The following is an 18,526-nucleotide window of genomic DNA, read 5'->3' as shown; positions in this document are numbered from 1 at the left end:
ACGCGTTACCGTGCGCGTTTGCTTAGCCAGATAAGACAGGCTAGCGCGTGGTAGGAACCGACGATAACAGATCGGACGGAATAGTATTTAAATATGTGATAAATGAACCAGACAATAGTCGAAAGCCTGTAGGATCGGTGCAATCAGTGCAGGCGCTGTTCGCCGGTTGTATTATACTGTTCCGAAGGAGACTCGCGACAGTCGTCTTTACGATCACCTGCGGTTGCAATCAGCGTTATTTCATCTCAGCTTTATATATATTTTTGTTTTTGAAAAATCAATTATAAGAAATTTTACACGCGTTTAATCGATCAACACGATTTGGTTTCGCTTTTTTATTCGTTTGTGTTAACGTTGTGTGCCGCTACCAATCTAACATGACGTCCAAGACCATGATGAACAGTGACATGTTCCAACTGGACATCGCCCCGCTGTGTGATAACACCCTCACCTTGGCCGCCCAGGAACTCAGAGAGACGCCAGAACAAGTACAGAAGTCGTTGGCTGAACTACGTGCCATACTAAAAGGTATATAACAACACATGTCATTCCTAGAAAATAACTATCACATTGTCCGGTTAATTTGGTAAACTGGTTACTCACGCCTGAAATATTACCGCGTAATGGGTAACTCACAAAAACCGGTTTCAGAGATTACCTATCACTAATAAAACCGGTTATCCACATAATTCTTTTTGGAACTCGGTTTTGATTTAAAATGGTAAACGATTGTGTGTGCTCCTTTTGAGCATTAGTTTTACTTCAATTAATCTTTTAATTATGTTTTTCGTAAATAAAATGTCAATAAAAAATACTGAATTAAAAGGTGTATTAATTAAAAATATTTAAATTACACCAGAATGATACAGACAATTTGTGAAAAATAAAATAAAATATTAAAAACACGTTCAAAGACAAATAATGTTATCGATAAAAAATAACTTAGATATAAGTTAGGTAATGTGTTGTGGTGTTTGCTTTTAGCACATCTAATGTATTTGTTGTGATTAATCGCCAACCAAATTTCTATACCAATCTGTTTTTAATCGCGTTCAAATACCGATTACAGAGACCTTTTATTATTTTACTCACATTTTTTCTTTATAAAATTTATCTTTTTATTCTAATGGTAAATATTCCGAGTCAATATTAATTCGTTTGTATGGCATATCACAAATTCCAAGCAATCACACAAGTCGGCGAGGACTAATTTTTTGTAAACTATTATAAAACAGTGGCATTACAAATCTATAATCGAAAACTAGATTATTTAACTATTTTTTTTTTGTGCTTGTTCAAACAACTTTCGGCACAAATTTACTTCCATTCCATAAAATTATTTTTATTATTTATAAAACTTTATTTCGTGATTTTTTTTTTTTTTTTACTATTTTACGTACAATTCAACATGCAAACATTTGGAAGTAACATTAAAAAGAATGAACAATTTCTCACGGAAAAATGTTTCTATAGCAAATGAATAGTAAATGTAATAGAGCGTCGGATTGGAAAGAGATTTTAAAAACATTTGTTCTTATTTCGTAACTTTGCTGACGACTTTTCAATAAACGTTTTAAACAATAAGTTTTAAATGGAACCGTTTTAATAACATACGGTTGTTGTTTTATACGATAAATTGTTAAAACTAAAATAGAATTAGGGTTGCGTGATTTTTATTTTTTGAATTACTATCAGTACTAGGCATTAGTGAAAATCATAATAAAAGTACATCATCTTGTTCATTTTCTGAACTCGCACTTAATGCAAATCTAACCAGTGAAAAAAAGAAACAGAACATCTATCCCAAGTGTGAAATTACATAATTAATTAGAAATTTCATGTGTTATCTTTAAATTAAAAAGAACACTTATCGTTATAATGTGATGTACTCCTTTATGTAGGCATAAACAATCTTTATTTTTAAGAATTGCTAATCGTAAATGATAAAAACTAAGAATTTTGAAGCCAATTAAATTACCATTTTTTTCTTTTAGTTGATTTCGCTGCCAATCACTTTCAAAATTGTTAGTTCAATAGTCGATATTTGTAATCGAAGCAAATTACTACTTTGAGTAGTATAATTGTTTCAAGGGCATTGATAAAATACATTTTTCAAGTATCTGATTAGAAATGCTCGTGAAATAGCAATTATAATTGATTTACTATTATACTTAATTAATACATTTATTTCTTATAAATTTCAAAGAAATTTATTGAACCATCGTATGAATTTGTTTTGAGTTTAATTAAACTTTTGACCATACAAATATTACTATCAGAATACTTTATTAAAAAACCGATCACATACAAACTTAAAACAACATGTATAATTCGTATATTAATACTTTAATTTTTACAGAAAAGAGGTAGATATTTACACATTTATTTTTATTTTAAAGTAAACTTACTATAAGTTTACACAATTTATAATGTTCGCGTAATTGTCTCTACGTAAATCTTATATTTGTATACAATCAAAACCAATTAAGAGAATTAATAAATTATAATTTTTAAAAAATAAGTTATTTTTAAATAAAAATAGAAGAAATTATGTGTTTGTAACTGAGTTTATTAAGTAACTTAATATTTATACTTTCTCTTTGAAATAATATTTTATCAAAGAGTTCTTTTTATCTTTCACTAATATAATTTGATATTTAAATTGAATTTACTCATATACATATATTTTTTAGAAAGAAATCAAATTATTTATAAAGACTGTGATGAATATCTCAAGATATTTTTGAGACCGACTAAATACTATCCAGAAAGCGCCTACAATTTGGTAAGTAGAAATTACTATGGTTTTTGATAAACTATTTGCAAATTTGAAGAAAAAATATTCGATTTGTAATAAATACTATGTACTATTTCTTTGTATGAAGGTAATAATAAGATTGTTTACAAATACGAGTACGTTTCTCACGGCGTGACAATGTCAACGTTCGTTCAGCGTCGATAACGTGAACGTTTTAATCAGAATTATTAGCTTCGATGCGTTTGTTTGTTTGTGACAAACGCTTCCTTATATTTTTTAATTAACATTATAATTAATGAGATGTATTTTGGTAGTTTTAATTAGTAATATCTAAATTGAAACTGAGGTGGTACTTTCAGAATAACTACAGCGTCCGTAAAATTTTTTGGAACTAAATTAATATAATTCTTCTTAATCCCAACTACTTGTGTTCGGCCACCCTTATTCTAGACTTCCACTTGACAATATCTCCCACATCATCTATGCTCACATCAGCTGTCTTCATATCGCATTCAATAACATCCCTCCATCTTTTTTTTGGTTTTCCTCTATATATTCTTCCCTCAACATTAATTTCCAAACTGTTCTTACAGCTTCCTCTCTCCTCATTTCACGACCAAAACATATAAGTCTATTGTCTTTCATCTTATCCATGATTGACGTTAGTGCTTATAATTTAATATAATCTGGTCTCAGTATGAGATCTAATGAAATTAACTTAATTCTGTATGAGAGAGCTATTGAATTAAAAAAAATCAAAAGTTCAAGTTATAATTAAACTCTTTTTTCAATAAAAATATAATAGTATTTCCAGTTTCTTAAAATTAGTTAAACTAATATCCTTTGTATTAAAAAATTGTGTAGCTTTTGATCTCTTTTGATGTTGGTTATAGCAATTAATTATATATAACCAATGGTTATTATTACCGCAATTTTTTTATAAAATAAAAAATATTAATATTAAAATAGCTTATATAATAATTATTCATACTTGAAATTCATTGTGTACTACTCCAAAAAAATATCATTTAGAAGTGAAATTAAGGGAGACGAGAAGAAAATTAGTGTACATTTCTTTACGCATAACCACCTCCAAAAAGAAAATTGTAAAAAGTTAACTAGGAAATACAAGGTGTCAAATATTAGCTCTGATAAGTTTGTAATATATTTTTGTGTAGTGTGATAAACCTTTATTATGATCATGTCAACAAATATTGCAAAGAATAAGAGAATCAAAAAATAGTGTTAATGAATGAGTTGGGAACCAGACACTATAAAAAGAGGATCAAATTAAGAAAATTGGTTTGACCATAATCGTCTCCGTTGCCAGTAAAGAGAAACGTTAATTTCTATGTTCGTTTCAATAACGTCCGCCGCAATTGAAGTTGTGTTATTAGTACTATTTTATTTTATTGTGGTGTGTCTGTTACGATTGTATATTTAAAATACAATTACATATGACCGTTCTAAAGACTTATTATTATTTTTATTTTATTAAATTGTGTTATTATTATTATTATTTTGTGTTTGCGGCTAGAGTTAAGGTCGGATTGCTGGTTCATCAGTCGATGCTAATAGTTAGTGTGCAAGCTGGTAGAGTGAACCCTTAAGTTGGTAGAGTGAAAAAGTAGTTAAACTGGTGGTCTAAAAAAGAGTCACCCTTCAATCTGCTTTTTTCTAAGTAAATTGTGCTGACGGGTCCTCCTCAGGTTACCCCTTTAGTGGCTCACTAACTTGAGGACATTAGGTTGACCGGAGTACTCTGACAAGAATACTCGGGGAAAGCCAAAGAAACGCGGTTGGCATTAAAGAGTTTGGAATTAAATTGTTTGTTTATGTGTGTAATTTAAATTTCTTTGTCGAGGATCCTTTTGTCGGTACCTAACTAAATCTTTGTTTGTTCGTTCGAGTTTTTTTCATAAAAAATGACGTCACGAAAATCGCAGACTCTTTGTCGTTGTTGTCGCGCTATTGATTGCAATTAACAATAATGTTTACACTTATAGTGATAATAAATGTGTTGTACTTTTTTGTTGTTATACAAGTGTTCATGTTTTTGCAACAATTACTCTACGGGTAAACTAGTAAGAATTATTAATATGACCTATGAACCATATGAACTTATACGAAACATTCTTCGAACTATGTACACACTACGACGGCTAATGTTTAAATACAATTATTTATGATAATAATAATTATTATTTATTTATTTTAAAAACTAATAATGATAATTCTATAGAAACTATCGATGGTGAACTATTTGACCGATTCTTGTTATCATGACGTCGAATTCTTTCTTTTTGTTTTAATTGCCGTCTCATTTTCGCAAAAAAATTATTTGTGGTACTGATTTGGTAAGTTTCGTTTTCTGGAACTAGTTAAGCTCGTTTATACAGCGTCAGTACCCTAAAAACTGCTAATTGCTTGAATAAATAACGTATCTCATTATCGGATATATAAACAAAGATATGCTCAATGATTCTATTAATGCAAATCAATAACATTAATTGAGCTATTAAAATAAAATGGCCGACTATACTTATACTTGGATAGTACGTTCAATAACTTACAAATGATATTTATTTGCTTGAATAACTATGTTTTTAATAAATATTTATTTATTTCATACTATTGTGTCATTAACAGATGAAACGTTTAGCAGAATTCAGATACAAACACCAAAAAATAATAGCTAACCCGTTGCCCAGCGAAGAAAAGAATTTATTCACAGATCACAATGTAGTTAACGTACTAGTAGACAGAGACCACAACAACAGAAGAATTCTAGTCCTCAATATGGGATGTGAGTATTACATTATCAAATTGAATACTGGTATAAAGATATAATAGAAGTACACAAACATAATCTAACTAGAGACTAATGCGTTTAAAATTATTTATTATTTTTTTATAAAAAAATTCTTGCAAGATTAAATTATTGCGTACATGACCAAACCTACGGATAGTCTTACGGAGTAAAACTTCATCAAAAATTGTTCAAAAACTAAATACTGTTGTTTAAAAACAGAGTCAAATGCAAAACAGTAGAGTGTTTTGCTCTTCTATACAATTGATTAAATGCTACTTCCGAGGTTTTGCTAAGTAACCAACGATATGTACAATAATTTTTTATTTTTTTATGTAAAAAATTTTAAAAGAAAGCAATTAATTGTAACACCTATATAAACAATTATAAATGTTGTCTCCTGAGTTACGAAATAATTGTTTACATAAACTTACGAGTCCACTTTATTTGTCTATGTGATTAAAAATAAATTTAATGAAGTGGCTGAAGAAATCCTTAATTTTATCACGATAAATAGTTTCGATTCCCTTTTTTTGCAATTACTGCATATTTAATTAGTACAACAAACACAGAACGCCTTGGTGAGGCTGACATCTGCCCTGTATTTTTCACGATATAATCTGATTACTTGTATACAAAACAGTATGAGATTCGTGGAAAACCCGTTCTTGATTCGAAATCACAATTATTGTACGTGCAATACATTTTCTGCCAATACCACATTTTCGTAGAAATAATTATTATGAGCTATCATTTTAATTATTAATGAATAACAGCAAAAATTTGAAATCTAAGAGTCACCTTCGGCTATTTATTAGTGATTAAACGTCATCAATAATTCAACCACGGGGAAGTCTCAAACTGTAATAATTCGGGTAATTTTAGTAAGTCGACATAATTTTCTTAGTTTCATTGTGTAAAGTTTGAGTTTTCCTTTTAGGGGTAAGTTTTTTGAATTTTCAATGATTTCAATCCGCAAAAAGATCCAAAATTATCCGTGTTCAATTACCAAAAAATAATTGTAAATGTATTATCGTTTTCAATGTGTACGATTTCAGCAGACAATTGATACATTGTTTTTTTTATAACCGTCATTCTGATAATGCGCAAAAATTAAACAGTTAAGGCTAATTTGTAGTATACCAGTTTGTTTTTTTTCTTATAGCTGCTTGGGACCCAAAGCTTCTTCCCAGTGAACAACTTTTCAAATGCCTTTATTTGATCCAAATAGCATCATTAGTCGAACAAGAGAGTCAAGTCCGTGGTGCTGTAATCATCATTGATTTTCACGGACTTTCCACAAAACAGGTGATGGCTTTATCGCCGTCGTTTGCCATGACGTTGCTTCTTTACATTCAAGTAAGAGAAATTATTTATCGAAACGAGTGGGGTTTTCGGCACTGGAAAGATAAAATTGTTTTTTTTTTTTTATCTTGCCCTTCAATATACTCAGTATTTTGTTTATCTTCAGCTTTTATTGCATGCATGGTGGACGGTCACGCAAAATGGCACGTGTGTGAATACTATCGTAATATTTTCTGCTGATTGAGATTTGCCGTGTAAGGTTTTTTTTTTTTTTTTTGTTCGCTTCTAGTTAATTGTTTTGCACTGAATAAAATCACAAATAATTAAAACACATCATTTGTATAATGCGCATGCATCAATATTAGTTTAATAATAATAATAATAATAAAAAAATGTATCGTAGACAACGAGCGTCGTTAAATATTATTCCGGTCAAATATATTAGCCAGTCGAATTACCGTCAGAGCAGAATAATTTTGATAGTGAGCACGAACACTTCTATTTTGACGTAGGTAAAATGTAACCTTGAATTTGTTTTATTAATGTGACGTTAAACGGTTTTTTGTTAGATTGTTAATTTTAACCGAATTAATCTCTAAACACGATTATCAAAAAGTGCATTATTGTGTTATTATAATAAATTATCGAATGATGAAACAAATAAAGTGATATCTGCCACATATAATCCCATACAGACTTTTCGTGTACAACGAGAGGTTATAATTATATAAGTAAAAAAAAGAAAAAATTTATTAAGTTGTACTGATCGTGAGTTATTATATCAGGAAGCCATGCCAGTGCGTTTGAAGGAAGTCCACATTGTTCGTCAACCGTTCTTGTTCAACATGGTTTGGCCAATGTTCAAACAGTTCATCGGAGATAAGCTTAAAAAACGCGTAAGTGCACCATCTAATCTTGCTCGTGTTTTGCCGTCGTCTCGCACGCGTTTATATTTTATGAGTTCACTATTGTTTTTTTTTTCTCGACGGAAATTTCATTTGGGAATGGACAAAAGTAATATCATCAACGTTCTCGTCCAAAAATTACTTTTATTATTATTATTATATACTTTTTTTTTGACAACACATTTATTTCGTGGGCGAGCAGGATATAGGGTAGATTTAATAACTAGCTGTACGCACCTAATTTTTCTCCGTCTTTGCCACAGTTGTTTTTCCACGGTAACAAAATGGCATCTCTACACAAGCACTTGGACTCCAGTTTTCTCCCCGAGGATTACGGCGGCAAGAAGGCAAAATTGAACTACTCGAGCGCTGATTGGTATCCTGTTCTACTAAATTTAGAGCCACACATAGAAGGTAAATGCAAATGTTTGATTTGTTATCTAAACCGGCTGGCTTACTTATATTCGTAATATATAAAAAATAGTGTACGAGTTAAAAAATATAACAATGAGTATTGATTGAATAAATGCAAAAAAATATTATTTGTCAAGGCATTCAGTATATAGAAATTTTATATTTTTTCAGAATGGAATAAATTTGGAGTGTTGAAAAAATAATGATACCAATATATTTTATTTCAATCATATTCCACTCAAGATGGATCATGATCCTGCAGAGCTTTATAAAAATAAATGCTGTTCATGTTCGACCGTTCGAACTGTACACTTAAGTCAAATTAATTAGTATTAGGATAAAAAAAAAAAAAGTATAAAATTATGAAAAATAAGAAAAATAAAAAGTCCATATTTTTATAACAGTAATTTTATATGATTTTATTATATATTATATGATAAGCGTTCGTGATTATAATGGTATCGCCGTTCTTTTTTATGTTCACGAATATTTATAGTCGGTAAAATATTATGTTGAACAATCAAGTCCAAGCGTATCATGATAAAAATTTTGTTGTTATTCGTGTTATATTTTAGTAGTAATAACGTTAAAATGTGTAGCCAAATTTACTTAGTTTAAAATTATATTACTATTATGTCACCATAAGTTTTCATAATTTAAGATATTATCTTCATAATTATTACTGCCGAAGAGGAAACATAATTAGATAATATATTTATTCTATTTAGTTTTGTATAATTTTCATTAAACAAAAGTAAAAAAAAAAATAATCCAGTTTATGGTATTTAATTACAGTAACCATAACATAAGCTCAAAACACTGTGATCAAATTAACTTTATGACAAAAATGTTAGCTTTGTATTTATTTTTTCATTTATGAATTCAAAAATTGTTGTATACTGTGATCTGAGTGGACTTTTTAAACTCAAACATTTATTATTTGATACTCTTCGTTTTATACTTATATACTATGTTTCTTCGATAATCTATACTTAATTGTTTTTGTGTTATTTGATCTTGTATGATTTTTTTTATTACTTATTTAACGTGTAAGAATTCTGTAAGTTACCTAATTTTTTTTTTAAACATAGTTAAATGTTACTCGACATTTTTAATGTATGTCAGTAATTTTTAGTACATTTATATTAATAAAGAAACAATATTATATTTAAAAAATACTAGTAGAAATTCGGGTATTTCAAGTAGTTAGTATAAGAAAATTACTTAAATTTTGTAAATTTTTTTTATGTTTTCTGTTAAATAAAATCTAGACAGATTTATGTATGACCAACTAACTAGATATGATACAATAATTTGTTATTATTATTATTTTTTTTTTTACTCATTGACCCTATTATACAATAGGATACTTATTTTATGAATTAATGATTTTATTTGTTATATTTGAATGAAAGTATAAATTGAATTTATTTTACAAACTGTTTTGTTGATTAATTCATTTTCCTCAGCATCATTTAGTTAATAACATGAATGATTCACAAAGGTCGTACACTCTCGTCAAACATGTGTGATACAATACAAGTAATTTCTTTTATAACACTGTCATTGTTGACTTGTTAGCTTTTATATTATCATACTTACCAAGAGTAACATTTATTTAACATGTACGACTAGAATGTATTTTGATCATGTAAAATACTGTAAAACTTACACAATATGATTATTTCCGAATAAAAATTTCATCAAAGATAGTTCAGTCACAAGTTTTCATTCGCATGTTTTTAATATAATAATATTTATAGTTAAATAAATTGCATTTAGTCTGACCAATGTTATCACAAAGAACTGCAAAAATCTTTACATTTGATTTAAATACAAATTTATTCCTGTTGCTTTAAATGGATAGTTGTAGTTGTTGTTCTCTATACGATCCGCTCATCGATTACGCTCTTATATAATATTCATACAATAAGAACTGTGAGTTAATGAAACATCCGAATTTCTTAACACTGGTGTGTTTATATGAACAAACACTAGACATAATCACACACACATGATTTTAACAGTCAATAGCGCATCTCGAGATTTTATAATGGTTTTTTTGTCGTAGTCCGAATGCGTTCCGAAGTAAAATAAATGTTTTACACAAGTAATCCAAATGCCCCCAGTTTGTTTAAAGTTACCGAGGGTACCGCACAAAAAGACATGCTGGCTTGCACCCTAAATTGTTTTTAATTATTCCTAAATAATATATTTCATTAAAATTAAAATTACATTACGCTTAACTATTTTTAGTACAATTCCACCTTTGAATATTTTATTCTTACATTTTCATTTGACTTTTGATCTTGAAACTTTTGTAAAAACCTACGTACTTACACACGGTAAGTACGTAGGTAAGTGACATAACACGTATGTCACTTGATTTGTATTTAAGTTATTTCATTATTATTACGCGGACGCAATGGATTAAAAAAGGGTAAAAATAAAAACCGGTGTACAATCGGGTAACCCTCAAATAAGGTGTTCAATTTTTAGTAATTAAAGGTTTTAGTTTACTTTGTCGTGATTTTTTTTTTATAATACTGGATATCATAACTTTGCTACTAATGAACCCATTTTGTTCAACGATTCATCAAAAAACGTATCTGATTGAAGCTATCATAGCCAAGTCATGGTTATGAAAAATTTCTCTCAATTCCTTTAATAAAGGAAAATTTTACAAAAAATACAGTTGTTATAAAACAGTCAATGTTTACATTTTCAGTTTTCAATTTATATTGAATAATATTTTGAAAACTAGATGATAGATCATTGCGGATATTCTATTAGCAATACTTTAGACATTTAATTTAAGGACGACATACTTTTTTTTGGAAATCCCTATCATTATCCAAATTACTGAAAAGAGATAACAAATGTTTTTCTTTTTAATTGTTATGTTCCAAAACGCCTGTTTGTGGACAATTTTTAAGGTAGGTTTTTTCGCTTGTAAGTAAATAAATAAAAGTGATTTTATTTTATCATTTACAATTTCAGTAATATTATGAGTAAGATGGAGAAAGAGTACATATAAATATATAAATATTGTGATGTAGAAATGGAATCTGTATAATATAAAATAAAATAATGTTATGACAATTAATAAAAAGTAATTCAAGTTATTTAACTAAGTGTCACATTTTATTTATTATTTTTGCTCTAAATAGCCTTACTGAATTTTTTTATCGCGAAAAAAATCTTAAATTCACAATTTAAAGTATTATTTTAACAATGATATTTTTAATTAAAATGACAGTTTTCATTGATATTTTAATCTTGTAAAATTATGTTTGGATTTTATGGTGTCTTCAAACTATATCTATTTATCATCATCGTCGTCATCATCATCTTCTTCATTATCATCGTCGTCGTCGTCGTCGTCATCATCTTCTTCTTCATCATCTTCTTCATTATCGTCGTTATCATCATCATCATCATCATCATCATCGTCGTCGTCGTCAACATCATCATCGTCGTCGTCGTCGTCGTCATCGTCATCACTACCATAAGTATCTTTATCTTTAACTAGCATTTGGAGATTATTGTCCCTTCTAATATCGCTTGGCAGACTTCCTGTTAACAAATACATTAGAGATTGTGTTGGTGACATTGCTTGATACAAGGGAACGGGTGAATACGTCTGTAAGAGACCAGTAAAAATATTATCTATTAAGTCGAACAAAGTAAGTGTATTTTAAATCATCGATACATTATTGAAAAATAAGATATCTAAAATAATTGGGCATTTTTTTAAAAATAAATTCTTACTCATACAATTGTAAATATAATTAATATGCTCGTTTGGTTTTAAATTCTAATTTAAAAAGTTATTTTTTATATATTTTAACATAAAGTATATTTTTAACCGTTTTTAACTGCTTTTTTTTTTTTAATCAGTATAAATTTTCCTAATAATATTTAGAATATCCATATAAAAAAATAATAAGTAAATGTTGATCATGACATTCTTAAAATGAGTGAATTATTATTCATAAAATACTCAATCATTTATAGTTATGTTCGGTAGTGTAACGTATTTTTTACCAATAATTTAAATCATTGTAGTTAAATCAATTAATTTTAAATATCCAGATAAATAATACAAAATAATAATTTCAATCTAAACCACAATTAAGAAAACTAAAACATACATCTCTTCTTTTGTTGAATTAATAATACCTCAAAATTTACTATCTGTAAAAATATGTGTAAATTGGCAGTCTCAATTAGAGTGTAACGAACTTATGCTTATCGTATAATAATTTGTAGTTTTAAATTTTATTTGCGTAATATTTCAACTGCTAATTAATATATTCAGAAATTATTTTACACAATAAGACAGATGAATAAAATTTAAAAAAATTAAACTCAACTAGTTTATTGATATATATATATATATAAAACAAACTCCAATATAATGTAATAAATCATATATATATATATATATATATATATATTATACATTTCATTTATTAGAATAATGCTGAATATTATTCATTAATAATAATCGGTTATTTGATAAAAAAGTTTGGACTTAACAAACACACATTTATATTTGAGTATTTTTAACTGTATTTTTTAAAATATTTAATCCATCTAAGGTCCGGTACTTTTCTAATTCATCTAGTATGTATAAAAATTAAATAAATTATTTATTTAAAAATTATTGATAATTATACCAATTTTTTTCATATTATGTACATAATACGTAAATAATCGTTTATTTTAATCAAATTTTTTAATTTATTGTCAACTCAATAAAATAACCATTCTTTAATATAAATGTTCCAGGTAATATTAAAATATATTAAAAAAAATTATGAGCGAAAAATAAATATATTTTTTCAGTGAAATTATGTTATACAAATTTGTAATATTGATAAGTTTTATGGTTATATCAACAATTACTTTGCAAATAAAAAATAATTTTTCGTCCATCTATTCTATATTTTATATATAGGTTATTTTGTTAGTATAAAACTTATATTTTAGCTTTGATGCGAAGCTGAGAAGGTATTGGTTTTACTAAGATGTGTTTTTTTTTTTTTTGTGTCTTTTACCACTTTTTCTCGCTCTCACCAACTGATTTCTTTCAATGATACGTCAAAAGATCACAAATCGTATCTAGTCGAAGACATTACCCTCAAAAATTGAAAAAATTTCCCTCGTTCCCCGTAAATAGGGGAAACCTCCAAAAAAATTACAAATTTAAAAATCGCTAATTTTCGAAATTTTTTCAATTTCTTTTACTTAAATAGCCATAACTTTAAAAAAAAAAACCGAATCAATATAATTCCTTTTTTTATAAATGAATGATGTTTTTATCTATCATTTGGTATATTTTATTTTTATATCTGACCCTTTACCTGCCCACAGGGGGGATTTAAAATGACAACTTTTTCACAAAAAATTAATTTTTTCAACTTGACTTTTGAAAATATTCCGGAAAGTCTGACACTTTTATATATATCTTAAATTAAAGCTAATGTAATGTACTTTATTATGAAAAAAAAATATTTCGGACTTTATTTTATCTTCACGGTGAAAATGGTTACCAAATACTATTTTTGTGTGAAAATTTTCGATTTTGTATTTTACATTTTTAACTTTATTATGCTATAACTTTTTGAAAAATGTATGGATCAACATAATTTTTCTATAAGAAATACTATTTTTTAATAATCCCTTTTTCATTCGACATACTTTATCTTAATCAGGATATTAATAAGGGACTAGCAGATCATGTAACTTTTGGAATAATCCACCAATTTTTTAAAATTAAACACTATCTAAAGATCTGCATCGGAGCGTTTTTTTTTTGATAGTGATTTTAATCACTGTCAGATATCATTATACTTGATCCAACTATGCCACGTCATCACTGTGCCGCGACCCCCCTGTACTGACTTTTTTATTATACAAGTTTTGCATACGTCTGAAATTTGTATTTTATATATGCAAAGAGTTTTTAGTAAAGGGTGACCGACCCCAAGTAGTCTGGATTAAGGCGAGGAAAAAGATGAAGAAGATATATGCAAAGAGTTTTTATTAAATATATAATTGTATATATGTATACGTCTCAAGATGTTTTCACAATTTACCATAAGAAAAATATTTGAATATGTTAAAAATCGTGGGAAACCTTCTTTATAGGTTGATTCATAAATAAAAATATTTTATACTTTATATACAGGTGTTGCATAACATATTAATCTGAAATTGTGACCTTTTACTTCCTTATTATCTGATTTATGGAACTTTTGAAAAATTTTATTTTATGCTCCTAGGTATATAATTAAATAATTATATACCTATTATTATAAATTATATAATAAGTATATAATTTTTATTTACTTATTTTCTATCAATTTATTGTTAAAAGTGATTATGCTACTATCCATTAAGTCTTTAATGGGGATTGCTCAGTGACATTCTGTAGTTACTTATAGTATTGTGTAATCAAGGTATATAAATGATTTTAATAAATATTACATTGCTCATAATCATAAAACAAAATAAAAAGTACCTTAAAATATACTTCTTTCGAGATTAGAATCTTAGAGGATACCTTCCACACAAGAACAATACTCTTGGTATTCTTAAAAGATTATAGCTACCAATACTGCCAAGAAAAGAATTATCACAATTTACAAAATTACAAATAAATTAATAATAAATACAAAATTAAAAATATCAAAAAAAATTTTCGTAATCCACTATTATTAATACATATGTTTAAAATTTTGAACGTCTTCTATGTTTGGGGAAATTGTCCAATTTTGAAAAAATGTCAAATGAAAGTGGTATGTATAAAATATTAAAATAAAACTGTATCGATCCATATATTTTTCAAAAATTTATAGCAATTAAAAGTCAATAATACAAATAATAATTTATAAAAATAAAAAATAGCATGTATTTTAATTATGGTGTCTATTTTCACATAGAAGATAAGTAATGGTGGCAAACTGTTTTTACTTATAGTATGTAACATATGTTTGAAGCTTGAAGAATATAATAAAACTTTAAGTTGAAAAGGTTAACTTTTCATGATAATAGCAATTTTGAATCCCCCCAATGGGTAGGTTAAGGTTAAGATTTTCAAAAAATATATACCTAACGTATTTATAGAAAAAAAACTCTTTTGATTCATCTATTTATAAAAAAAGTTTTAAAAATGTCTTAATTTACTGATTTTAAAAACAGTAATTTTAGAGGAATTTTCACTATTTACAAAAAACGAGTGAACATTTTTGAATGACCTCTTTTCAAATATTTAAGGCTAATTATTAAATATCAAAGATGTCTTTTTAATTTTTTTTTTCAACCCGAAGGTGGTTTACAATTTCAATTCTCCTTTTTTTTTACATTCGTGTTAGCAATAATTTTGCTGTTTTATTATTAGCCCTAAGAGATTTTTTTTGTTCCAAGTTATGAAGAATTTCCCATCATTAAAAATATGACAGCGTTAAATTTAATTTAGTCTTCGTTATGATACAATTATATACAAACGAAAATGTTATACAGGCTCAATTACAATGATTGAACAGACTCGTTTGATTCATGTTGGTGTTCGTCTTACGCAATAAACTTATTTCGCCAATTTGTTAAAATTATTGTCAAAACCAGATACTACAATCAAATAGCTATCCATAGCACAACTCGCTACGAGATCACATATTTTGAATTTAATAAGATATTCGAGTTTTTATTTTAATATTAAATAAAATTTGAATTTTTAAAATAAATTTATTCGTTTATTAGACAAAAAATTTTAAAGTTTAAAATTTATTATTTAATATAGATGTAGAAAACACGAGATATTACATAAACAGGTACTTTTTGACGTCGATATATCGCAGAATCGTTAAAAAATTTGCCTGGAGTAAGCTTTCATATGGCAGTGAAACATGGAAAATTGACATGAAAGACAGAAACAAACTAGAAGCATTAAAGTTATGTATATGGAGAAAAATAACAAAATGGATAGACAAGAAAAGAAATGAGCAAGTGATAGAAGAAATACGAGAAGAAAGACAACTGATAAAGGTGATTGAATCAAGAAAAATAAAGTTAATCGGACACATCGTCCGACATAAACACTTTATAATCAACATGTTCGAAGGAAAAATAACTGGTAAGCAATCAAGAGAACGCCCAAAGAAACAATATTTTGATCATATCTTGGAACTCATGAACTATGCGTCTTTTGTTTCGCTGAAAAATTTGGCGTCAAACAGAGATCTTCAACGACAAAGCATTCACTTGAATACATGATAATTGTGAACTAATAATCGATATAGTGTAAATAGGAGAAAATATGGAGGAAATTAATCAAAAGCTAAAACGAACATTATATGCACAATCGGCTTATTGGATACTGTAATATTTGGATTCTGTTAACGCCGTTAGTATGTTGAATACACATCTGTTAAATGCGTTTTCAAGGATTTTTATATTAATTTGGTAACACCATCATCGTTATTGTTGCCCCTGTTGGTTGATAGGAGATAGAAGACGAGCGTCTTGATTGTCTCTCATTGCTACCTTTGGACATTGCGTTTTGTTGTATCGTGTGCGATCACTGTACGACACTGAGTTTCTAAAGGTCTGTTTCTAGTCTATGTCTACGTTTTTGCCGCCATTTTAGGCAGTTTTGCTACATGACTTTATGATGCTTACAGTATTTAGTAGTCCGTCGACCAGCGATCAGTGTATTTTAGTCGATTGATGAAAGAAATGTTTCATCAACCGTTATTAGGGTGCACTGCAAGAAAGCGAATACGAGTGCAACACCATTCATATGTTAACATTCTCATATGTTGAAAAACTGCCGTCTATAATAATTAAATATTACCAAGTAGGAAGTGACATTCTGTCATACCGACCTTTGGAATAGCCACGATAAATATTGTTTAAAATGTAGTTATTTTTCTAATAGCTAATAATTAAATCTGTGAATCAATATTCTGACTGTTGTACCATATAATACATTTCAAATAATGTTTAGAGTTGAATACATCTTACAAAATTTATTTAAAAAGATTAAATCATTAAAATCTTAATTCATTTAGCTTATTTATACATGAAAATTACAGATTATATAAAAAATAGCTTAGAAACTCAAGATTATTATATTATGAAATATAAAAACAGATAAATGTGGGTTTTGATAAATATAAGGATACTAGTCCTACTTAAAATAAAGACATTTTCTTTTTTAATTAATTTAATAGAACACCATTTCTTTTATTTTCGTTAAGAGAAAAATTATTTGGTTTAATAAGCTTTATAATATTATGTAGTTAAATAATTCTTTTTTTTATACCTTTTGGTATTTTCTTAAATTGGAAAAATTTTTTGTATTTAGAGATATGATGGAAAACAAATTATAAAGAATTTTGGTTTTATAATTTTTCATCCAATTACAATTGTTCATATTGTTACTCATGTTAAAGTTAAGTAATTTTAGATTAGTTATGTTGATGTTCCACTGTTTATCTAACAAAAATTTTAGATTTCGGTAGGAGTAAAAGAAGTATAACTCCAAAGTAGTTTACCAGAAACTTAGTTACATTTGCGAATCAAATAATAATACAAATAATAGTAATATGTCTACAAAATACTTAGGTGTATTTACAATTATACATCATAATATTCTACGAGTTATTATTAAAGACAACAGATAGACGAAAGAAAATATAATAATCATAAAAACAATCTTAAAATGCCCTGTTATTACATAAACTATGAAAAAACTATGCGAGTGGACTTAAAATAAAAAACCCAGCACAGTGGGGTCGCGGCATAGTGGGGATGTTGCATAGTTGGGTCCAGTATAGATTTAATCTGACAGTGATTAAAATCACTATCATAAGAAACGCTTCGATGCAAATCAGTAGATAGTGTTTAATTCTAAGAAATTGGTGGATAATTACAAAAGCTACATTATCTGCTAGTTTCTTATTAATACCCTGATTAAGATAAAGTATGTCGAATGAAAAAGGGATTATTAAAAAATATTATTTCTCATAAAAAAATTGTGTTGATTCGTACACTTTTCAATGAGTTATAGCATTATAAAGTTAAAAATGTAACCAACCCAACCCAACATCAACTCCTATTTCCTTAATTATATCCAGATTAGTAATTATTTTAATTATATATTATATAATTTTTATAATTAATTATTTTCAAATTATTATTGATTTTTAATATGTTAAAAGTAATCATTTTGAACCTACTTCTTTTTGTTCTTTAAAGTGAAAGTTTTAATAAAAAAAAAATGAATTTATTACCATAACTTTTAACTCAACTTGCAAGTTTGAAATA

General features: G+C 27.3%; 2 protein-coding genes across 3 annotated transcripts in view; one reads left to right on the top strand and one right to left on the bottom strand.

The window, feature by feature from the left end:
• The first annotated feature begins 109 nt into the window (after positions 1–109).
• LOC126899362 (alpha-tocopherol transfer protein-like) lies at positions 110–9,477 on the top strand. The gene is made up of 7 exons (XM_050674237.1): positions 110–528; positions 2,694–2,785; positions 5,408–5,564; positions 6,733–6,926; positions 7,658–7,768; positions 8,041–8,191; positions 8,363–9,477. The coding sequence occupies exons 1-7, from the start codon at positions 378–380 to the stop codon at positions 8,392–8,394; spliced, it is 888 nt and encodes a 295-aa protein (XP_050530194.1). The 5' UTR covers positions 110–377; the 3' UTR covers positions 8,395–9,477.
• Positions 9,478–11,186: 1,709 nt separating this feature from the next.
• The window catches only part of LOC126899372 (trigger factor-like), a 19,338-nt gene continuing 11,998 nt past the window's right edge, over positions 11,187–18,526 (bottom strand). The window contains exons 1-2 of one of the 2 annotated variants that reach the window (XM_050674251.1): positions 14,721–14,895; positions 11,187–11,834 (exon numbers count right to left, since the gene is read on the bottom strand). In XM_050674251.1, the coding sequence (XP_050530208.1) occupies positions 11,514–11,804 (291 nt within the window). In that variant the 5' untranslated portion in view covers positions 11,805–11,834; positions 14,721–14,895 and the 3' untranslated portion in view covers positions 11,187–11,513. Of the gene's footprint in view, positions 11,835–14,720; positions 14,896–18,526 lie in introns of those variants that run through there. The other variant, XM_050674250.1, reaches the window with a different exon arrangement.

The sequence above is a fragment of the Daktulosphaira vitifoliae genome, unplaced genomic scaffold, assembly GCF_025091365.1.
Source record: "Daktulosphaira vitifoliae isolate Bord-2020 unplaced genomic scaffold, ASM2509136v1 Scaffold_2, whole genome shotgun sequence".
NCBI classification, from domain to species: Eukaryota; Metazoa; Arthropoda; class Insecta; order Hemiptera; family Phylloxeridae; genus Daktulosphaira; species Daktulosphaira vitifoliae.
Note: the sequence above shows the minus strand (reverse complement) of the source record. Positions and strands in the feature narration are given on the sequence as shown.

Excerpts from the sequence above, each read along its gene's own strand:
- LOC126899362 (XM_050674237.1), top strand. The coding sequence starts at position 378 with ATGACGTCCAAGACCATGATGAACAGTGACATGTTCCAACTGGACATC. Across the intron at positions 5,565-6,732 it reads TCTAGTCCTCAATATGGGAT|CTGCTTGGGACCCAAAGCTT; the intron begins GTGAGTATTACA and ends TTTTTCTTATAG. Across the intron at positions 6,927-7,657 it reads CGTTGCTTCTTTACATTCAA|GAAGCCATGCCAGTGCGTTT; the intron begins GTAAGAGAAATT and ends TTATTATATCAG.